General features: G+C 44.5%; 1 protein-coding gene across 2 annotated transcripts in view; it reads right to left on the bottom strand.

Annotated features, from left to right (window-relative positions):
- Positions 1 to 2,303: 2,303 nt before the first annotated feature.
- The window catches only part of Polr3D (RNA polymerase III subunit C53), a 79,480-nt gene continuing 56,940 nt past the window's right edge, over positions 2,304 to 24,843 (bottom strand). For both annotated transcript variants that reach the window (XM_075700107.1, XM_075700115.1), the window contains exon 8: positions 2,304 to 2,672. In XM_075700107.1, the coding sequence (XP_075556222.1) occupies positions 2,385 to 2,672 (288 nt within the window). In that variant the 3' untranslated portion in view covers positions 2,304 to 2,384. The remainder of the gene's footprint in view (positions 2,673 to 24,843) is intronic.

The raw sequence follows: 24,843 nt of genomic DNA, 5'->3' as shown, positions 1-24,843 counted from the left end.
CGGAACTCCAATAAAGTTCTTTCACTTATTTGTCAGCCTTGCCATTCTTGCTGCCGCGCGCACGGAACGCCTTCCAAACATTACTGCCATCGAAATTCGGCGCGATGCCAATGTCGTGTCTCGTTTACGGCTGCACCTCCCGTGACGATCCCAGCAGGGCAATGCGGATTTTCCGATTTCCGTCGGTAAAACGTGGTCGACAGCGCCGTGAAGCCTGGATTACGGCTGCACTTTGTGACAGGTATGTATTGGCATATGCAGTTTACCTGTTTTTTTTTTTTTCATTACTGACTCATACAAATAATCTCGACGAAGACGCAAATGCACTATGTTTGAGCTAGCGAAACAAACTATCTCTGAGCTCGCGCGACCTGGTTGAGTGAAACGCGAAGTTTTTTTTTTCTATCGTGTCTGTGCGCCCGTCGCTAGAACCAGTGGCGTAGCAACGGGGGGGGGGGGGGGTGCAGGGGGCCAGTGGGGGGTGGGGGGTCACATACGTCTGAAGACACCCGGAAATTGTTGATATCCTCGACTACACCCGGGGGGGGGGGGTGACAGAAGACCGATGGGCCCCGGGTGCCAGACGACCTAGCTACGCCACTGGCTAGAACGCCGTCATTTCGCAACTTCACACCATGCACGCTTGCAGCTTTATAAACGCCCAGCGACAAGCTCACCTGTACTGCCGGGCTGACATGGGAAACGTAGCGTGCACTGTAAAAGTAGCTGACAGTGCTAGTTAGCAATCGTTGCTAGTTGTTTCGTCATTCTTGTCGGCACCAATATTTACTTGCAGAAGGCTTTTATGTTCGTTTAGCGAATCGCGATGTAGTACGGTATGTATTAAGGCTCATTTTCCTGTGCGGCATCTTCTGGAATCGAGTGGCGCGTCTTACTCTGTAACTAACACATTTAAGGGGCGCCTTCGCTGTCGCCCAGACATCTGGACTTCATACTGACACGTGTACTTGTTTATCTTTTTCGGGTGACCGCTTTTCACCGTGAAACAAATGTTATCGCCCGCATGTATCGCAAATTTCTCGAATGTTATCGATCGTTCTATCCGCTGTCTGTTGTCGCCGAACCTTGTGTAATCTGATTGCACGTATGCGCGACGCGAATGGTGTAGAACTTTCTGGAAGACACGCGGGCACCAGCGATTACTCTGGAACGTTCGTTGGCTCACGTAATAAAGCTGACACAGTTGACCCGCTGATCACATTTCGATGATCGCCGACTGTGTTCGCCGCTATCGTCGTGATTCAAGTGTAGCCTGTTTTGTTTCGTCATTCACAGTATTGCTACTGTGTTCTTTGCCGTCACTACTAAGTGACAATGCCGACGCTGTTTGTGTACAAGCACCAGTTCAAAAAAAAAAAAAAAAAAACCCAGGACGCGGTCGAACGCTATGTTCGTACCTCGGCGCATTCTAAGAGGAAAACAGGTGCCCCACAAACAGGGGGTATCACCGATTTTGGTCATTTTGACCATGTGTTTTGGCATTTTTGTAAATGTACACACACTTAATGTGGGTAAATAACGTATGCAACTCGGCATTCTGTTGGCCTCCCCACTGTCTGTATATGTACATACGTACGCTTAGCACATGGCACACCATAAAGCAAGACATGCAGTGGTGAAACGTAATATTCGCCCTAAGAACTACACCTCATGCCCTATTCAAGTCACGTGTTTTTGTGCGTACTCAACTGTTTTATTACTTATTCACTTTTCGCCACAGGTGCAGCGGTTTAAGACCAAGGAGAAGCTCGTAAAGCGTTGCCGAAGCTCTTCTTCCAGCCGCTCCTCACGCTAAGAAACCTCCCTAGTACAAAGCATTCACCAGCGGGCTCGATGGCTAGCTGACGATGACAAAGTATGACGGCGCGTACACGTTGTTTCGGTCTTGTCTCGCACGCTACTTGCACGGCCGCTCAATGGAACGCACTCGGTGTTTCCATTGTTTGGCCAAGAGTCTCGCGTGGGGCGGCTGTCGCGGCGCCTGCCAAATTGTTTTTCGTGGCCACCGCACGATGGCGCCACAATGCATCGCAAAAGGCGCACTGGCTATGCATCAACCTTCCCGCTCATGAAAATTTTTTTATAGGTTTAAAGTAGCCGCATCATCTATTCATAACACACCTTACATGCCAAGGCTGCTGCTTATAAGCCCCTACTACAAACTCAAGCCAACCATATCATTACTTAACCCTGAATTATCAAAACCTGCCCCTTTGTATTTTGCTTCAATGAATGAACGTGTTGCATGCTACATTTTTTTATCAAACACAAGGACAACTGCACTATTTTACAGACATGCATATTTATTATATACACATTGGCTCTTTTATTTATTTGCATTTTCATTTTCTAGAGAGCCATTCTCAGGAAATTTCCTGAGAGTTCGCTGCAAGGAGCTGTTCCATGTCAGGCAGACATATGAGCTTGTTGAGTATGTGTCCAAGAACAGAGACATCAGCCCCTCCAACTTCAGATAGCCTCACAGATATAAGTTCTTGGTGAAAGGACAAATGGGTGCCCGTGTCCACTGATAGGGCTACAGTACCGAGAACCAAGCGGACACGCCCGGATTTCATCACCTGCAGCTTGCCAATGTATCCCTCAGGAAACTGTCTCAGCTTGATCTGGCCATTTTGTGACTGCTGTTCCTCCTGCATGTGGACCACAAGCATTGATTAAGGTTATTTTCACAATACTGTTGTCACAGTAAATTAGAGGCACGATGACTACACCTGCATGCATGAGTTGTTTCATTCACTACAGCCTCCAAGTATTCAGAACAGTGGTATAAAAGTTATAAACAGGGATAAGGTGCCTCATAAAGGCTGGCCTCATCATCCTCGGCATGTTAGTTTTAACGGGTTAGTAGAGTGACGTCACGTGCGGTTGTTGTCGGTGGCGGCTGGTTGTAAAGGGTGAGACTGCAAAGAAAATGAGTGCTGTCGCCTGACATCTGTAAGTGTGGTTCTTGAGATGAGGGGACAAGAGCGGGAGAATGGGAAGGCGGGGAGAAAAAAAAAGAAAAAAAAAGGAGGAAAAAAAAACAACAAGAAAAATAAGGGCATGGGAGGGTGTTGGGGGAGCAAGAGGTTAGGGAACATTCAGGGGTGTCATTGGTGGCATGCTTTTGTGTCTTTAGAAGAGGCGGTCAGCTGGTCAGTGCGCGAGCAACAAAAGACCCAAAAAGACATCAGTTGAAAGAATTACTTGGGTAGCATAGCAGCAACGTGTCGGGTAATTTTGAAGGAGTTAAGATGGCGACAAGGAGTCCTGGGTGCAATGCATGGGGTAGCTAAAAGGCAGCGGCTTGGTCTTTCAAGGAATGTTAGCCCCAGTAGCTCAACGTAGGCGTTGTCACGGCGGTATACAGTAGTGGCGACACCGTGTGTGGCTGAAGCACCGAGAAAGGTATCCTGGCGTCTGGGACTTTGGAATGTGTTGGTGAGGGCGTTTAAAAAATAAACAGACATAAAACGGGGGGGGGGGGGATGAAAACTGGAATAACAAATCGGAGGGTGGCATGAGTAAAAGTGGGCGGGGGAGGTGTATATGGGAAAAGGGGTCATACAGTTGATATATGCATAAAAACGTGAAAGAGTATATTAAATTGAGTTGTAGGCAAGGAAAAGCTGGAAATGGAGGAACAGGTGAGGTTAAGAATTCAGGTTAGTGGCACAATGTATTTTGTGCCTTGGTTGATGATATGAGAATTTCAGATTTAAGTTATAGCTTTTAGAGATTCTAAATTGCCACATGCCAAATTAATTCCCGTCGGGTGTAGACATTTTAACTTGTGTATGAGGTATGATTCCGTATATGTACTTCCTCTCGCGAGGTGAACGGAAATTTGTTTGTAGTATATAGAGCCTTGCTTTGTCGAATATATGACCATGTTCATTAAAGTGGCTGGCTACTGGTTTAGGTAAATTGTGTTTTGTATCCCCTCGTCTTAGAAACCACGCTTACAGACGTCAGGCGACAGCGCTCATTTTCTTTGCAGTCTCTCCCTTTACAGCCAGCCACCACCGATAACATCAGCATGTGACATCGCTCTACTAACCCGTTAAAACTAACATGCCGAGGATGATGAGGCCACCTTTGACGAAGATAGGTCCTCCTATCGAAACGTTGGCCTTTCTGAGGCACCTTATCCCTGTTTATAACCTTTATACCACAGTGTGCTATTCCATCTGTCAGCTCCATTCTTGATTTAGTATTCAGAACAGGGCGTTTGACAAGCAAGGGTAATTTTTGATGGCCAAATTTCACAGCCGTGGTGGGCACCAGATTTGTGTAAAAATCAATACAAATTTTTGCTAATTGATTTTCTAATTACTATCTTTAGTACACATACTATACTAATTGCAATACTAAAGCCTATCTGTGCTCCAGCCAAATCTACAAATAGCAATCATGAGACTGGCACCAGTTTTGTACGACTGTCCTCAACTTCTGGCAAAATTCCATTGGCATTTTACTCACTTTCACGCAAAGACTTCATTGGGCCATGTAAAAGAAAGGAAAGCTACATGGAACACCAATGAGGCCTATTTCATCATAGATTTTGGAGATGAATATCCCGAAAATGGTGCTATTGTCAAAATTCCTAAGTGGACATCATCATCAGCACTGACCAGCTTCACTTTGCAATTACAATATGTGCAACAGTTTCAAATAAATGTCAGAGAGCCTGGTGTATTTGGCAGCAGAAAAAAAAAAAAAAAACAGAGCAGGAGAGCAGCCACCTGCACTGAGAGGAGAGGGTGCGTGCTATAGAATGTAGCGAGGTGACCGCAGTGACGCAACAGGCAGGCTGATAGGTTTCGGATGAACCATATCAAAACGACACCACTTATAACAAATATCACGGTCATGCAAGATGCATTAGTTATAGCCAAGCGTTCATAATAAGTGGACATGCAAGAATAAGCCAACAAAATGGCAAAAACATTCATTATTTTCCAAAATAATCAATAAACTTGCTTTGCTTCTTTAATGCTGATCCAACAATTGTGTTTTCCAGATCGTTAAAAGCAGACAAGTGATCATCACCAATAGTTTTGCTGCAAGTGAGCTGTTTTAACAACGCAATGTACTAGGCCGCTGTTGATGCACTTACAGATGGTGGTACTGATTTCACAGTCTCCTCTTTTACTTCATACGGTTCATTGGTGACAATGTCTTGCACATCACAGCCGATGCTCCCGTGTGTGCATGACTCTGCGACATCAGCTTTATCATCCGCATCAATGAAATCATGCCAACTAACGTCAGCAGCACTAGGCTGCTCTTCAAGAATACACTGCCGTAAGTTTAAAGGCAAGTTATCATTGCTTCCAAGCTCTATAGTTCCAGACTGCCCTGCCCCACAAAAAAATTCAGCCTTGCGAAAACAGTTTTTGATGCAATGTGCGGTAGCCTCCATCCAAGAGCACACTACACAGTAGGCATGCAAGGCGAGTGGCATCTTCTTAGAAAGCTGAATGGGACTTCCACAATGACTGTAAATGAACGTGGAGTTATGACATATTTGTTCCAAGACGTGCTCCCGTAGATCACTTGAATATTATGACCATCACGGTATCTTTGCTCATAATATCCAATCGTTCATTATAACTGGTATTGTTACAAGTTGGCTTGACTGTACAGCCGAACCTCAAGATAATGAACATGGGTACAATGAATTATCAGAGATATAAAGAAGTAAACCTAAATTTGGTTGGCTGTGCTTTAATTCAACGGGGTATTCTTCTGCTATCATTAAATCAAGAATGCAGCCTTCAACACGGTATCAGTCATAGTGAAGCAAATTTTCGTTTGCAAGGGGCTCAGAATATATACTCTGGCAACAAAAATGTCACATTACAGTAAAATCTTGGTAAACGGAAATCACTTAAATGGAATAATCACCTTTCAATTGGTGGGTTTTGTATTTAGATAATGCAAAAAACTTCCAATAATTGTAACCAAAATTTTCACATCACTTTGTAAACAGAACCAAAAATGGAACTACAATGTTGAAAACAGTCATGCCTGTCATGCGACTTCTTGTAAGACCCATCGCCATGAGCATCAATTGACTTGTAACCTTGTGTTCACGGGTGAAGTTACAAGGCCTAGCCCCCGCTGTTTCAATGGTGACAAAGAAGCACGTACACCATGCACTTACTTTGTAAAAGAAAGCAGAGATCATTGACAGCTTCGAAAGTGGCTGTTATACGAAAGCAGCGTTTGGGAAGAAACACGGTGTTCCGAAAAGCAGCCTCACACGGATTCTGCATGACAAAGAGATGTTGCGGGATGCCTTCAAAAGTTAGTGATTCGGGCATCAAAGGAAAAGACTCGCCAACCATGAAGAGCTGAAGCTGTGCCTGGTGTTGTGGCTGAGGAGAGCCCAGAGCCAGGACATCCCCATCAATGGATCGCTAATCAATACAAAAGCCGAAAAATTTGTTGTTCAGCATGGGATAGAGGCCTTCTCATACAGCAAAGGCTGGTTGACAAGGTTTAAAGGAAGAAATGGCCCCATTTTCCGCACCATTTCAGGGGAAGCCACGGCAGCTGATATCACTGCACACCACGACTGGCGTGCACAATGGCTTCCGGAGATCCTGCATCAGTTCAAGACAGACGATATCTACAATGTGGATGAAACAGTCCATTTGTTTTCAATCTCCTGCTATCGTAATCACTCACCTTTAAAGATGAGCAGTGCACAGGTGGAAAACTTGGCAAAGAGAGGCTAACTGTTCTCATCGGCGCACACGCCTGTCAGTGACAAGTTGAGGCCTTAGTCATCGGAAGTAAAAGAATCCCTGCTGTTTTACAGGTGTTGCAACCTTGACCAATTTGTACGAGTCAAACATGAAAGCATGGATGAAGCAGGTTCTCAACAGCAAGCGAATCCAAAGCGAGGATGCACAATTTTCGTGGTAGAAAAGTAAAGGCCTTTTCCTTGTTGACAACTGCTCTGGACATGGAACTGTAAATAGACTGATGTCGAAATCAGAGTTCCTCAAGAGGTAGCTCCCACAGAAGAAGCTACCACACTTCCAGAAGCAGAATTAGGTGCGCAGGCTCTCAAGAATTTTTATCATGAGAACCAGGATCTGATATGTTTGCACGAAGCTTGTGTTTTATGGAGAACACAATCTTAAATAGGCGGTGGCAAGGAATGAAGCAAGCAAAAATTGATGCATTCTTTAACGCGTCTAGTAGCTGCGCAATAAATTTTATGAATGCTATGCCAAAACCCCTTTTGTAATTTATCAGCTTTTTGAACAACTATCAACTGCATTCACCTCATGGAGCTTACAATTCCTTAAAACTATATAAAGAGGGTGTTGTGCATAGTGCTGCACCCTTGCTCAGTAAATGTAACTCCTGTTAAATGGAAATAATTTTCTTGGTCCCTTGCAGTTTCGTTTATCAAGATGCCACTGTAAGTCGGCAACTCATTTTTCAGACACTTGATTTTTCAGACCTGCACAATTATTCACCTTGCAGGCAGCAGCGCTACCTATCTCAAACACCAATGAACACAGTGATGCCTTGTCATAACGAAACATGATTTAATTAATTAAATGAAGTTTCCCTTAATATCCCCATGGAGGTCCATGTATTAAAAAAGAAAACTTATTTTAATGAAGTAAAATTGTCTTGCCAATGAATTATGACTGACTACATTTGTCGGCAAAACAAAACAAAACAAAAAAAGCCCCGAGCATATAGCTTTCTGCAGGGTTCACACTCGTTTGGCACAGCAGTTCAAAACTCCCACATCCTGTCACACATAGCTGTGCACAAGCAGCGGCTCCCATCATCGCCATTACACTTCTCTCTTACTGTGGCGCCGCGCAGGCTGGCGTAATCTCCAAAAGCGCACCGGCAGAATCTCAGAGGCAACACCTAGCTATGCCCAACCTGCGCAATGTGTCACATTGAGAAAGACACAGGCTATGATGAGTTGCTCCTAGTGTGCGGCTATGCAAAAAAACAATGCATCCACTTTTTTTCTCTCCAGGGTGGCTACAAAGTTGACATTTCTAAATTCCCCCGAGTTTTCCAGGTTTTCCCTGGCTGCCTTTCGAAATTCCCTGAGTGACATAGAACTTGACATGGTGTCAAGACGGGCTGACACCATGTCACCCAATGCTTTCACTCTCTAGTAAGCATGTTAAAAAAATAAAACGACTTAATCCAGTGTGAACATTAAGAAGTAGTGTTTATTTTATTCAGAAAGAAAGCAGAAGGGAGGGGTTAATAAAATGCACAGTGAATAAAATATATTTAAAAAATGGTAAAACCCATTGCAGATCAAGTCGATCATTCTCAAATACGAATAAAATGGATATGCACACAGAAGCAAATATTTTCGAATATGGGCTATTTCTAACTAATAGCAAGCGCGTTGGCATAAGGCGTGAACTTTGTCACAAGTGAAATCGCCTCTCAACAGCTGGTAAGTCAACCTCAACTGTCCTGATATACGCTGAAGCAAGATAGCAAGGCGGACGAGTTGGTTAGGGTTCATCGTTCTCTTGGTAACAGCGCAAAGGGACATAGACAAAAGGAAGAAACAAGACAAAATGGGCGCCCATGTTGTTGTGTTTCTTTCTTTTGTCCATGTTCCTTTGCACTGTTACCAAGAGAACAATGTGCCCTGACATACCCTTAGCCTGCGCACGACACCTCAGTGTTGCGCTTCACTGCTTTAAACAGTTTATTTTGGTTTGGACAGAGGGACATCTGCATCTCGGCTTCAGCCAACACTATTTTTCGAGCTCAAATTCCTTGAAAGAAGCAGCGGCATGCTCCCTTTCCCATTCATTCCTCAAAGCGTAGGTCCTTTCTGTTCCCGTCCTCCTTGCGCCGCGCGTTCGCCCCACAGACGATTTGAAGCATCTTCTTGGTCAGTTGTACAGTCAACGTCCCATTTTCTGGACTCCTTAAGGGGCCGCAAAAACATCCGAAAAATCGGGAAGTCAGGAAATATGAATGCATGTCTTTTACTGCCCTTAAGAGCTCAAGTCGCCACAGTCACATGCGAAACAGCTCCGAAGGCCTGCCAGTATACTTATTAGGCATATCGGTGCTCGTACTGTGACAGGAGATGGCAGGTGCACTCGTGTATAATTAAGGAATGCATACTGTGTCCCGTGACAATTGCCCCTTCCCACGCTCATGCTTCACCGCAACACTTTAACGTATGTTTCACAGCGTAACATTTCTCCATTGAGGCGAAGCTGACTTTCGGGAACCAGCATTATGCAACGCACCGTGCTTTCCGAGCTTCGAAGCCAATCGTAAGGAGTACAAAGGTGGAGTCGGCGCCACTGCTGACAGCGGCGAATTCGTTCAATGAAAAACATGGCACAGAACGGCAAGAAGCTTAATAGTGAACGTCGAAGAAGCTAGGCCTAGCGTTGCAGCGTTAGTGGCTATGGCTGCCAGCGGATCTGCGTGCGTGAGCGCCGGCTCGAGGCGGCGAGGTAATGAAAATGGCGGCAGTGGTGGCTTGGACTAATGCCGTTTCGGATCTGTGGTCATGGCAAAAAGTTAGGAAAATCGGACGGCGAAGGGTTCTTGCATCCGAAATTCCAGGCGTTTTTATACATTGACTCTATGGGGCACGTGGTGGTGCCGCGAAGCCGTCCGAATTATCGGGCGTCCGGAAAGTGGGTCATTGACTGTACACTTGCAACTCCTCCAGCCGACGACTCGGCGTCTAAGACAATTTATTACGATTCCTCTGTGTGACTCGAGCCAGCATTACCACGACTTTAGTTCCGTTTCAATGAAGTTAGAGCAAATTTTCCCTGATAGAAGCACAAATTCCCCGAGTTTTCCTTGATTATTTCCAGACTATTCAAAATCTCTGAGAATTCCCTGTTTTGCCGGTTCGTAGACACCCTGCTCTCACTGTGTCAAGTCGGGAAGGCTTGGGCAGCTAGGCTTAGCCTCCAAAATGGCATCAGTGCCAGTGCAGCCTCAGAGGCCCGAGCTGGCTAAGCCAAGCTGGAACATCGAGGTTTGCTGGCCTCCTTGTTCACACAGTGAGAGCCTCGCGAGAGTGGCATATCAGCCTGGATCAGCTGCGTATCCAGCACGCCATGTTGAGTGCTGCGTGCTGCTCGATTATGAAAGCTAGCAAGCTGTTTCCTTCAAGCGCATCCCCGTTTCACTGATTTCACGACAATGTAGGCAAGCCAAGCAGAAAGTGGAAGAGACAGACCATCACATTGCAACAGAAAGCAGCTATCGTAAAGGCAGAAGTCGCAGGCTGCACGTGTTGAAGATTCTTTTGCCGTTTTATAAAAATTTTATCACATAAGGGGTCATGTAGCAGTTAAGCAGGATGCAAAGCCATCTTCTTCATTGCATGTTTAAGGGTGCGCATCCCATTGAGCATATACTACAGTAAAGGACAATAATGAATATAACAATGTAATTTTACTGTCCCTATAGCGAGGTTTCTGTCAACCAAAGGACCAGGCTAGATTTTGTAAAGGCTACTAAACAATAGACCATATTCCCACTATCAATCAGATGACAGAGAAATCTGCGGAATATAGCCAACCCTTATATATAGCTTTCATTGATTACGAGAAAGCATTTGATTCAGTCGAAACCTCAGCAGTCATGCAGGCATTACGGAATCAGGGTGTAGACAAGCCGTATGTAAAAATACTGAAAGATATCTATTCGCTCATTCCAGCAACTATAGGCGGCGCGACGGAAGGTAAAAATGGCTGCCGAGATGGTGATAAGGCGATCTCGCAAGCATGTGCATCTCGAGCAGCAAAGCACGTCAGGCGCTCTACTTTCGCTGCATTTTTCTCTCTTGCTAAAGAGAAGCAAAAGTGTGTAAATGAAGGCGAAACTACCTTCAACGCTGGTCACATCATATGCTGCGGCATCAAGTCCATTAGAGACGATTTTTGCAAAGGGGAGCACAGAAGCATTGTAGAAAAAGGAGACTTGGACAGGAAAGACGCTCACATGCGACTAAGTATATGTTCAGAGACAAACAAGAGGAACGCTATTGCGCATGCGCTGTCATCGACAATTGTAAAAAAAATGTATAGATTATATATATATATATAAAATTCACCTAACAACGGGGCATGCATCACTACATCAATAATGGCGGCTATAGTGTAGGTGATAGCAACAACGGCACGTGCAAGTGGCCTGACAAAAGTCCTTCCAAAAAAACATTCGGGGGGAGAGTGACAGAGGAGGTGGCGTAGAAACTTCGGCCAAGGGCGAGGAACGTAAATTCCTTACCCATAAGATGCACTGACGGAGCACTAATACGAAGGTTAGCACGAGCGTGAATCTGGCCTGCCTTGAGGATTTCCCTTTCAGTCTGCCTTTGGATCTGCTTTCAATCTCGGTTTTATCGAAAAGCGGCTTACAGCCACAATCCCTGCAGTGCGCACGGAGTTGCTCAGGGCCTTTAAAGATGAAGAATGTTCTCTTAGCTTGTCATTTAGACAGCACCCTGTCTGCCCAATGTAAACTATCCCACAGTTGACTGGTATCTTATATACCACTTTGGTAGCACAGGAGGCAAGTGGTTTCGTGTTTCTTTCCACAGGTCTTGTTCTTGTTGTGGCCGTTTTGCAAAGGCGCACAACCGAGAAAGCTTGAGAGGAGCTGTGGTGATGAGGTCAATGCCATGTTTCTTCCCGATTCTTTTTAAGGGGTGTGAAATCGTTTTGTCTCTGAAAATATACTTAGTTGCAAGTGAGCGTCTTTCCTGCCCACGTCTCCTTTTTCCGCAATGCTTCTGTGCTCCCCTTTGCAAAAATCATGTCAAACCAACTAGCCCAACAGCTTACTATTCCATTAGAGAAACTGAGCTCAGCGTCGAATCGCTCTACCTGCAGATGAGTGCAATCATCAAGGGCCCGCAGCACTGCGTTAACGCCACAGTACGTGAAGGTGCAGGCTCTGTAAAGGTCAGTATGTCGTTACTAGCCTTGAAGATTCTCATGGGCATGAAGCCATATATTTGTGTCTTCGCAAACACTTAGTATACGCAAGCACATACCGGTAACAGACGTTAGTTGTTTTTCAAGCGCTCCTGTTTTCAACAAATTAATCCTGTGCAGTAAGAAACAAACTTTAGTGCATTTCGAAATGTAAACTAAAAAAGAACGGCTGTACAATACAACAATTTACAAAACTCTTAACGTACAGGGGTGATCATGCTCGTCTAGAGCCTCGAGCAGCATACGGCGAGGCCAATGAACTGAACTTTAGCATAGCTGTTTGACTAGGGACAAAGTACTTTTGCCTGAATGGGTTTCACGTTTTGCCACTTGCGTTTCGAGTTGTTTCTTCGTAACTTGGTACCTCCCTTAAAATTTGTTTCTTCCTTGTGCAGAGCTTGGCTCAATCGCTGTAGACAAGTGGGATCCCCTCTTTAGCGATTCAGTGTCATGCAATTGTAGTACCAGCTTCGTAACTGGTTGCAGTGCCTCAGGTCGTTATGCCTGTCTTGAAGTACATTTTATAGATACCGTGGCAGTGAACATTTGCTACGACACGGTTTGAGCACTGCGGCACGCTGCATATGTGATTACTATTTCCTTTTTTCCTCATCGGCGCGTCCATGCACACCGCCAGACCGAACCGCCAAAGTGCGTCGCAGATTTCTATCACCGGGTGACTGCTTCGGAGGAGGGCCGTGTGGCGCTGCCTGCGTCGCTGGAATGACTGAACAGCGGCTCCACAGCCACCGTAGTCCTCCATAAAGAAAGCAACAAAATTGCAATAACGAAGGGCATCAGGCAGGGAGATACGATCTCTCCAATGCTATTCACAGCGTGTTTACAGGAGGTATTCAGAGACCTGGATTGGGAAGAATTGGGGATACGAGTTAATGGAGAATACCTTAGTAACTTGCGATTCGCTGATGATATTGCCTTGCTTAGTAACTCAGGGGACCAATTGCAATGCATGCTCACTGACCTGGACAGGCAAAGCAGAAGGGCGGGTCTAAATTTTAATCTGCAAAAAACTAAGGTAATGTTTAACAGTCTCAGAAGAGAACAGCAGTTTCTAATAGGTAGCAAGGCACTGGAAGTGGTAAGGGAATACATCTACTTAGGGCAAGTAGTGACCGTGGATCCGAATCATGAGATTGAAATAATCAGAAGAATAAGAATGGGCTGGGCACACCAATGCGCGAGCGGTAGTATATAGACACGCTGGAGAAAACAAACCATGCAACTAGAACCGAGCGAAAAACATTCCCTGTATTCCCGCATAGTGGCAGCACGTGTCAGAAAAGAGAAAGTTAGGAAATCAGCGCGCTTTTTAAATGTACAGATGGCGCCGTAAATATATGGCATCGACCATTTTGGACTTGTTCGGTGCACCGTAAATTTACATCATTGACCCTGAAACGGTTAAACAATGAAATGAAAACAGAGTAGTACAACACAGTTAGACAACGCCTACATAATAACCCTTTCATGTATATCTATTCTAATGTACACACCTGGCGACAAAATATTACAGACCATGAAATCTGAAAAAAAAAAATTCTTCATGTAGTCCACTGTGTTTCAAATTCCGCATTTTTTCAACGCCTCCATAACATCGTCGCAAATGGGATGGTGGCCTACACATTGACTAAGCACTTTTCCAGTTTGCCCTGCGACACATGCAGGTCTCTGGAGCGCTGAAAACATGTGACACGCCTCTGTTGCCGCTACCTCATCATGTGAAATAAGTTTTGTATGCGCTTTCGTAATCAAACCTTAAAAGCAGCATGTCATCGTCATGTTATGCGAAAACTTTTGTCGCCACCTGGTGACGACAATGGCGATGACACTGGGTCCGATGGCAGATTGTTGCTAAGGCTGCTAATGTGATTTCGGTTGCATATGCAACTGCAATGTGCAGGCAATTTACAGTCTACTTGGAAAAAATGTGTGCATTAGAATCGGGTAACAAACAGCCGCAATCATTCATCAAGAGCTGCTATTTTCATTTCGAAATCTGCCAAAAGCCCAAAATTGGCATTTACGGTGGGAGGTAACATGCCGTCTACACATTTACTGCCCCATGGTATAGATGGTATAAATTCTAAAATACTAAAAAACACAATACTAGTATCAAGAAAAATTCTGCTACACCTATTTAACCAATCGCTTACAACTGGTATGCTTCCTACAGACTGGAAGAGCAAAAGTAGTTCCTGTCTTTAAGAAAGGTAACAAGAGTTCTAGTGATAATTACCGTCCTATATCACTAACATGCATTTGCTGCAAAATGTTGGAACACATTATCGCATCCCATATATATTCTCATCTTGAATGTAATAACTTTCTTTACCCGAAACAGCATGGTTTCCGAAAAGGATTTTCTTGCTAAAACACAACTACTAGATTTCACGTCAGACTTACACTTTGATATGAACAGTAATAAACAAATTGACTGCATCTTTTCGGATTTCTCGAAAGCATTCGATCGTGTAGCCCATAGTCGCCTGATATCAAAGCTCTCAGCAATTAAACTCGACTCACTAACCCTATCATGGATTCGTAATTTTCTTACTAATCGCGAACAGTTCACTGTTGTTGCTAACTTTTCCTCTGGCCTCTCTGACGTCACCTCTGGTGTACCTCAAGGCAGTGTACTTGGGCCTCTTCTCTTTTTAATTTACATTAACGACTTACCGAACAATATATCATCTTCTGTATGATTATTTGCTGACGACTGCATTGTATACCGTTCGATTAACTGTCCCTCTGACCACGCGGCACTCCAAAATGATCTTGCACATATCGGTGATTGTGTGCTACGTGGCTCATATCCCTAAACGTGTCGAAGTGCAAAGTAGTTTCCTTTTCTCGAAAAACCGTTAACTCTCACTTTTCTTATTATCTGGATTCTAACATAGTTGACCACACCACAGAATATAAGTACTTAGGAGTGCTCCTTACACACAATCTTTCATGGACTAAACACATCACCTCCATTTCAGCTAACGCCTCCAGATCATTAGGATTTCTGCGCCGCAACTTAAGAAGTGCGCCTTCAACACTATGAAAACTAGCTTACGTAACTACTGTACGGCCACAAATTGAGTACGCCTCTTGTATATGGTCTCCTCATCAAAATTACCTCATCGAACTCCTGGAGAGCATCCAGAATAGAGCGAGCCGTTTCGTTTCTAAAAATTATAGTAACCAGTCAAGTGTAACCCAAATAAAGATCGATCTTTCGTTGCAACCACTAACTACTCGCCGTGATATTTCCCTTCTATTATTATTTCATAGATTTGTTCACAGAGTTGGCCTAACCTTATCAAAGCTGAAAAAAGCATCCTCGACGTCACAACGACTGAACAATCAGTTCAGCTACACCCGAATTTATGGCAACACACACGCTTTTAATTTTTCAGCTTTGGCCCGTGCGGTCCGTTTATGGAATGCACTACCAGATACCATTGCATGCCAATCTAAACACACTGCATTTTGCAATCTGCTAACCAATAAATATGCCGTTTCAAATGTCTAAACACGTCATGTCTTTTGTAGTTTTCTTGCATTTTTTCTACAAGTTAAAGAATTTCAGTGCTCCCAATTTTTTACAATACTTACTACTGTATAACATGCAAAAACGTTTACAATGTTATTATGCTATTATGTTGCTGTTTACCATTTATTGTTATTGCTCTACATATTGTATTTGCTAATGTATTAATTTTCCATGTTCTGTGCGTACTCCTTTCATTATGCTGATGTTTATTTCTTTCCCGATTCCATACTAATATGTTACCGTATTTCCCCCCTTACACTATGCCTTCTTGAAGGCCTGTAAGTTACATGTAAATAAATAAATAAATAAATAAATAAATAAATAAATAAATAAATAAATAAATAAATAAGCACACCCAAAAGAGATGCTGCCGCTACTGGGATCATAACTAGGGTCACCATTGCGTAAAATATTGACGTCAGGCACATACATGCTCATGAATGATCAGTCAAGTATAAATTACGCAGGAAAGGCCAATTTCACAATTGAAATAAAAATTTGGACCCACAGAATCATACGGGCACTGACCGGGACCTTCAGTCAAGATCAAAGGAACCAATAAATTGAATTATTCGGAGTTGTATAAAGGAAACTACTGTATATGACATCACTTTAGCTCGTGGATGGATGCAGTGCATAATGTCACTCTACCTTCCACAACACTGCATAAGTAACAGAGCGCAAGCATATTGCCATGTTAGACATTAAACAATAATCACAAATGCATTGTATTCGCAATATACTAGGACAGCGCGAGTTTTGTCGGTATCGGGATGCACGTTGGAAGTGTCAACGAGATGCCTTAGGACAGTAATTTGGTGGAGCCAAAACAATATTTTGAAGAGTTGAGTCGCAGCTTTGCCTTTCGAAAAACATCAAGTATAGTTGCTAGACGCTCAAGGTGAGTGTCGAACATTGGTGAGAAGATGATGACGTCATCGAGCTAGCAGAGACATGTCGAACATCTGAAACCTTGGAGTAAGGAGTCCATCATACGCTCAAAGGTGGCCGGAGCATTGCATAATCCGAAGTGCATGACTTTAAATTGGTATAGACCATGGGGTGTTATGAATGCGGTCTTTTCTCGGTCCATCTCGTCAACAGCAATTTGCCAATATCCAGAACGAAGATCAATATAAGAGAAATAGCCGGAACCGTGGAGGCAGTCAAGAGCGTCGTATATACGTTGGAGCGGGTAGATGTCTTTGTTAGTAATTTTGTTCAGTCTACACAGAAGTGCCACGTGCCATTTTTCTTCACCAACACCACAGGTGACCACAAGGGATTCAAAGAAGGCTCAATGATGTTTTTATCGAGCATTTTGTTCAATTCACTTTCAATTACTTGGCGTTCCGACGAAGAAACTCGATATGGTCATCGGTGAATAGGTGTAGCATCGCCAGTATGAATGCAATGCTTGACCGTGAGCGCCTGGCCTAAAGGGCAATCGTCGAAGTGGAAAATGTCTCAGTAGGACACTAAAGCATTGCAAAGGTCTTCAGCCTGCCAGAGGACAGGTCTGCCGCAACCATTTTCCTTATGTTGAGATCGGCACCCGAAGCTGGCATGAGGGGTGTGCTAAGCTCGGAAGAAACACTGGTTGATAAAGCCGCCACTTGATGGTTGCCAAGAGAATCAACATTGGCAAGGCAAATACCTTGCGGAAGAATTTGCTTTGCCAATTCAAAGTTATAAATAGGCATGCGAGTGCAGTTAGCAGTATTAATAAGAACACTACGAGGCACGGTGACGTCATACTGTAGTGGAATGACGGGCATAGTCTGAGTGACGAGGTACTTGCCATCAGGAACAGGTAGGGAAGACGACAGTTCAATATAGGCTAATGACGACTTTGGTGGCAGGCGAATAAAGCCGGTGGGGTGTAAGGGGCACGGGGATGCGTTATAAGGCTCTGCATGAATCTGTAACTCAAGGCGAAGGATACTAGCACAGCAGTCAATAAGACCTGAATGCACAGAGAGACGATCGAGTTCGAGAATTAGGTCGTGGAGGCAATGAGCAATCATGGTGAAGAGGACAGGAGGGTGGCGGCCGGCGGATGCTGACATGTGCCATACACATGCCGAGGATAGGAACAGTACCGCCATCCACAATGCGGACAACTCGTGCCAACACTGGGGCAAGGAGCTTTCCGAGTCGTCATCGGAAGGCAGCACTCATAATAGAAAGATGGGCTCCTGTATTGATCAGTGCAGTGACAGGATAGCCATCAACGTCTAGAAGGTTTTGGTTAATAGGTAACGCAAGCAGAGGACTCGAGGGCAGGGCCGAAAACAAAGCTTCACCTCCAGCAGCTGCAGTGCCTAGTTTTTGGGCTAGGTGCAGGTGGCGATAGGCAGCAAAGAGAAGCAAAGGGGTTGGGGCGAACAAGACTGATGGCATCGAGGTGAAGGCGAGCAGCCTTACAGAAGGTTTAGAGCTGGGGCATTAGGAACCAGTAGGTCCAAAGGTGTGGGAATAAGTGCCAGCGTATGTTCGAGGCAGTCGTGGCCATCGGTTGCAGCGGTGACGAGTGACGTGGCCAATGCGACAGCAGTGGAAGCAGATAGGCTTGTATACACCAGGGATACAACATTTATACGGGTTGCGATATGTGGCAGAAAAGGACTGCCGGAGATGAGGAGGGCTGCGAAAGAACTGGGGAACGCTGGGTTGAGTCGACGAACATGCAGAGTCAAACCCATGTTCTCAAATTCCTGTCTGACAATGGCATGAATCATCGCAATCGTGGTTGCTGGCGGATCGGGAGGCGTCGTGGAGAAGGTTGGCGAACAGGCGGCCTCAAGCTCGTGCCATAGAACGCTGGTTACATTGTCATAGGTGGTGGGTTGATGTGGGCGACCCTCACAGGTCGACATAGCAGCAGTATATAGTTGAACCTTGCAATAATGAAATCGGCAGGGAATGTAAAAAAATTCACTTTCACAAAAATTTCGTTGTAGCAAAATGAAGCAGCACAGATAGGTAATGCATCGCAGAACGAAACTTCACTGTCAAAATTCCGTTAGCCTAATTTGGCAAGCTTGCTCCAAGATATAGAATCGCATTGCCAACAATCCAAAGTGCGCAGCATGCGTTGATTGGCAGTGGCAGCACTGCCGTGGAGCAGTATTCTCGGTCAACGAGATATCACCACTTCAGCGCTCAGCACTGGACGCGTCGGCACCTACGGGCGACAGCATGCGCTAGAAAAATGCTGGCGCATGCATGGAGTGCTGTTGCTCTGCGTCCAGTGCCGAGTTACGCAAAATCTCACAGAAGTGATCGTATCTCTGAAAGCAACTGACCGAGAATACTGCTCCATGGCAGTGCTGCCACTGCTGATAGACGCAGGCGGTGCACTTTGTACTGTAGGCAAGGCGGTTCTATATCCTAGAGCAAGCTTGCAAAAGTAGGCTAACAGAATTTTGATAGCAGTTTTTTTGTTCAGCAACGCATTACCTATATGTGCTGTCGCATTTTGCAACAACGAAATTCTCGGGAAAGCAAACTTTTTCGTGTTCACCGACGATTTCCTTATTACGAGGTTTAACTATATCCTCAAGTGTCACACCAACTAGCCCAACGGCTCGCGCTTCTACAGCATAAAACCAACGCTGCTACCAATATGAGGGGTGTTTTTTTCTTTCCCCACCAGATCAAGAAACCGTGTGCGGCAACATTCTGAAAGAATTCGTATCTTGTATTAACAGTGGAGCGATCAAAGCAACAGATGTTAGCGCCTAGGGCCCACCGTGTAGGCAGCACAGTGGCAGCCAGCTTGGCCTCCCTGGTATGGCTGTGTCCGTGATTTCAGCTTCAGGCAGGCATGTTCTGAACGCTCGTGTGTTCCATCCCGAGCACGCCACGCCGCCAAAACAATTCCAGCAACATGCCTACAATGCCTCGTAAAAGTTATTCAGAGGCCAACAATGGTGACCCAGCGATGCTGCTGACCAAAGTGGCTGAAATTTCTGACTGCATCAAAAGATGAGGCCTGCGATGGCTTCGAGTGAAGTTCAATAAATGTTGGTTTCCTGAGCCTAAGCAGAGTGTTGGTTGAAGTTTTTTTTCAGCTAGAATTTGCGGCTCGCACAAATTTTGTTTAAGAAAATTTAGTGCCCTGAAATGAGTAAGTACAGCATTTTGCGAGGAGTGTACAAGCGGGCATATTCACATTTTAACATGCCAACCAAGTTAAAATAGGTGAGCCTTAAATACCAGTGCAACTAATATACCAATTTTTTTTTTCTTAGAAACTTGCAAAAAAGAGGGGGGGTGAAACTTACATAAAGGTGCCACTAATAGTGCAGAAAATATGGTATTTTACTGCTTTAAAAAACTGAAAATGGTAGATGAGAAACTATATTGGTTAAAGCGAAGTAAATATTTGTTCACTCACAGCTAGAAATATGTATTCTGGTAGCAACAATGCCAAATACTCAGTAAATGCAACTTGAAACAGCTTATTCCGGGCATGCGTTCGCATTCTGGCCAACGACTTCGGTTGGCTGTCTCATAGCAAGCCAATGTACCGATCCCATGTGATCCTGCCAATCACATAGCTGCATGTTAATTATGCATACTAATTCATCATTATATATATTACTGATGCATATTATTAATTTCTACTACCTGGGGTTAATTAATGTGCACCCAATGCACAGTACATGAGTGTTTGTGCATTTCACGCTCACTGAACTGTGGCCACCACGGCCAGGATTTGATCTCGCACCCTCAGGCTTAGCAGCGCAGCGCCAACGCCACTATGCCAACATGGCAGGCGTCACTGCACGCTAAATGTTGTGAGGTCAAATAATAAAGCTCACGCTGCTCGCACAGCAGAGCACATACGCGGTACATACAGCCCAGACACCATGTGTTGGAGTTCATGCTACAGGTGCCAGGGTGAAGGGCGAGCATGCAAGGACAAACTGAGAAAGCTGGCAGCTTCATGTGCACTGTCTTCCAGCATGCCCAGGTCGCATGATCTGCCGAGTGTTGGATACATGACACAGTAGAAATGGTAAAGCAAGCATCAGCACGGAACATTCGCTTTGGGATAAGAATGCACACTCCCTCATCCTGGCGCTCTTCATCACGCCAACACTGTGACGTCAAGTGTTAGCAGTTGGCAAGTGAACTCTGTTCATGAGTGTTCTTGGGTGTGTAACCCACATTTATTCAGTTAGTAAGCAAATGTTTACTGCTATTTATACTTCCCATAAAACTACCTACGAAATATTTAAAGGAGTAATTCTTCCGCAAGGATTTGTCAGCCCCTGAGATGGTGCACTCCTACTTTGCAAATTGCTCTGGTATGCCAGTGCACAGAAGAGGGACACTTTCTTCACACTATTTATAGCCAGAGTGGAATCTTGGCTCAAAAAGCCCCATCACTGAGTTTCTTTCCTTTTGGCTGATGGTATTTTTCAGAACATGGCCACACTGACACCAGCACGCTTTGTAGGAACATATGCAACGGCAAATAAAACTGAAAAGCAATTGCCATCTCTACGCCTGGTTGATCATGTCCCCCCACATATTTCTGCCCACTCTTCGATGGCACCCCTACCTGCAGCCTCCTGTCTTGCCCTAGTGCAACAAATTCTCAATGCGACCTCTTTGGGCAAAGGGAATACTCAAATCTCAAAACCAACCAAGTTATGGTATATGCCAAATACAGTAAACTGTTCCAATACGTTTTCCACGGGACTGCATAAAAAAAATGTAATATCCCGGAGACGTATTGCATGAACAGCATATGCTGTTAAGTACTAAAATAAAGACACTCTGCACGGCTCAGCCCTTAAATGAGCTACAATCACCGGCAGTTAACACGAGAATCCGAAGTATCAAACTCGGCAGTCATTCGGCGACTTATTCCACAAGAGGCAAAAAAAGCTGTTGCATTCTTGGATGATCATTTTCGGGGATACCTTCACTTTGCAACATTTCGCGTGACTAGCAACAGACGTATCGACGTCTACAAGCAACGGCATTCTTGGCACAGTGCCAAGCATGCTATCTTATTGTAGTGCCAGGATCACCTTTGCCCGTCAATTCATCTGGTGCTACAAAACTAAAAGTGGCATCTTCGAAAATTGATTGCCAGAGAATACGGCTCAAGTTTGCCAACATATTTCTGTGTACGTATACGCTTGCCTGCAACCTGGTCAGTCCGTATTTCGACCATTGTCAATGCTGTCACTACAGATAGGCAAAAGTAGAGTCAATGCATGCGGAAAATCTTCATCTCCTGGCAACACAACAGAAGACGACCAAGTTTCAATAACCAAATGATCGGTAGTTTCATTGCAACAGTCACTGCCTGGCACTTCCTTCACCTAATCACAGCCCTCGTCGGTGCATACATTGTGAGTGAAGTTGGCGCCACTTGAATCTGTTTGCCCAAAACCGTGTTGCTATTTGACATGTCAATAAATTAACACATGCTGGATGTGTGGAACTCGCTTCACAAACAGCAAATGCAGCTGATGCATCCTTTCAACACATTGCAGCCTACGTTGGCTTGCCCTGCGGTTTGCGCGCGTTTGACTACTGGATTGAGAAAGCTTCACTAGTTTCGGTTTTGAGGGGGCACCAGCGACACGACCGACAGCCATGCTCGTGCCACTTTAAAACCAAAATATCGCTAGTTTTGCTCATTTCTGTGGCCAAATTGGCACACCATGCAAGCGGATCCCAAATATCAAGCAGTGATCTGTAAGGCGTCAAATTTTCACCAATAACGTGGCACATCAGAAGTGCACATTGGTGGCGCTCGGAAGTGCGCAACCAAGGTGTCTAGTGAGGTTGAGATTTTTCTTATAGATTTTTTTTAAGTTTAAACAGTACACTTCATATCTTTCTTGCAATTTATGTGGCATAGTGACAACATATAATCTGGAAACAACAATGTATTAAAGGGGATTCTAATACATAGGTGTTTATAAGCCCTTTGCTGGGATTGAGCTTTAGGAAAATTATATCTGGCAGAATTTATGAACTAGGAACGTATCAGTAGGGTTCTCTATAATGTAGCTCTGCCCACTGTAGTGAGAAAAGAAAAGTGGGCATTCTCTCCAGCACTACCTCCAACTTGTGACCCGTTGAGAAGACTGCAACTTTGAGAAACTCTAAAACATCATGTGCAGGCTGGTTGATCATCAGTGTAGTGGCTCAAAAAACATCAATCTAATGTATTCATGTTTAAAACTTTTGATTTCTACGACGGTTGAAGGTCTTGGCTGCCACCAATACATTTCTATAAGCCAAAGCTTTCGCTATTCAAATCCTGAAATTGGCCCTCGCTGGATAATTAGAACTTCGCTGGTCAGCATGCCTGCACCTGAACCCAAAATCATCACTCCAACGGCTGAAGTGTCTTGGCAGCTACAGGGGACAGTGAATGCAGTGAAGACATGTTATCTCTAGCTGAAAATGCTGACTGCCTTTGGCAGATTTTGAAGCAAGAACAGCAGCTCACAATTAATGATTAGTATTTAACTGATTCTAACACATACAATTTTTACAAGAAAATTGCTCACAAAATTGCCTGCACCCTGTTAAAGTACTGCACAAAACCGATACCAACTTTACGGCGCTAGCATCAGCATACCCTCAGCGCCAGTACCATCGTGACTGCCATCAAAAGGTGGAAACAGAACAAGTTTTCTCAAAGAATGGTGATGACACACTATTCTCAGGGTTTAATTATGAAAGCTTATTCAAAATATGTTATTTTACATGCTAAGCTAATGGCAACAGAGTCGCCTCACATGTTTCAGCAGTCAGGACTAGCATGTATTGCAGGACGAATTGGCAAACAAGTCAGTCTAGGCATGGGCCACCATCATATTTGCGATTGTAACCAAGTGTTTTGAGAAATGCAGAAAATCAAACGCAATTAACTGTGAGGAGGACGATGTATGGAACCTAACAGCCATAATGACTGAGACTGATGACGGCCATTAAAGGGCCCCGCACCAGATCCCATAGCAAATTTTGGTTATACGCTGGAAGTTGTTACGTGTCCTCTAGGGAGCATTCTGCCGGAAAAATTTTTCAAATCGACTCGTTCATAGCCTAGATAGAAATATTTCAGTTCCACGAATCCATGATTTCAGAAGGCAAGCTCCACTGCATTGAACAAAAATAGCAGCAACTCCTGACATAGGTTCCGTACAGTCGAGTTTATGGCTACGCCGGCGCCATCTACTGCAGCGAAGAGACAGCACTGCGAAGGTGGCTCAGCCGGCACGACACATATTCCTTCCCGTGCACTGGACTTCATGTTGGCCACAGTTGGGGCCGTTTCGCATTGTTCATTATCCACCCCCACCCCCCTTTTCTTTCCCTGGATACCTCTTGCGACAGCGCAATGGCATGCGCTTCATGGGCAAGCATCGAAATTACGGAGGTGCAAAAAAGAAGTGGAATCGGTGATAGTGTTGTGTAAGAGACTCACAGCCACGAAGACCCGCCCGGAATAAATTTGTACAAGTTTCCTGGCAGGCCTTACGAACTAGAATGGCGAAAGAAACTGATCGCAGCTGTGAGGAGAGTACAGTGAGTCAGCTACTGTCATCATATTTGTGAGAAGGGTTTATCTTGTAAATTGTGGAACATCTGCACATTTAAAAGACATTTGTAACAATTGTGCAGATTTGACAGCTGCCTTAGCATTTGGTATGATCAGGATTACACTGGCGTGTGCGATGAGCAACATTTTATGCCAAGGAAGCTTATTTTATGCTGGCAAGCGCTAATTCATAGATGGTACTCGTTTCGGCTGCTGGCGTCAGAGGTGCCGTTTCATATGGTGCGATTTTTCTTGCGAATTTACATTTGCGAAAGCGCACTGCAAAAGCAGAATGCAAAACACATATGCAAGCAAAGGAATTCGCAAGCAAAATCAAATTTTGTGAAAAGGGCATAATGAACTACGATCATTGTACATGATGAAAACCAACATTCGCATCATATAAATTCAGATCGCGTGGTTATACCGTATTTATTCGAATCTAGGCCGATAGCCTTTTCTTTTAAATAATGATATACCAAACTCTAGGGTCGACTTAGATTCATGGATTTTAAAAAATGCGCCAGTTTGTAAATGAAAATGATAAATATGGTGCACAGCTAGCCATATCTAAAAAAAGTCAATATCGCAGCCACTATTAGCCGCGCCAGTAGCCTACACGAGCGACATCGCTATTTTGATCTGTGTTGTATCGGTGTGCGGCGTGACCCATACAC

This window comes from Dermacentor variabilis, chromosome 1, assembly GCF_050947875.1.
Source record: "Dermacentor variabilis isolate Ectoservices chromosome 1, ASM5094787v1, whole genome shotgun sequence".
NCBI classification, from domain to species: Eukaryota; Metazoa; Arthropoda; class Arachnida; order Ixodida; family Ixodidae; genus Dermacentor; species Dermacentor variabilis.
Note: the sequence above shows the minus strand (reverse complement) of the source record. Positions and strands in the feature narration are given on the sequence as shown.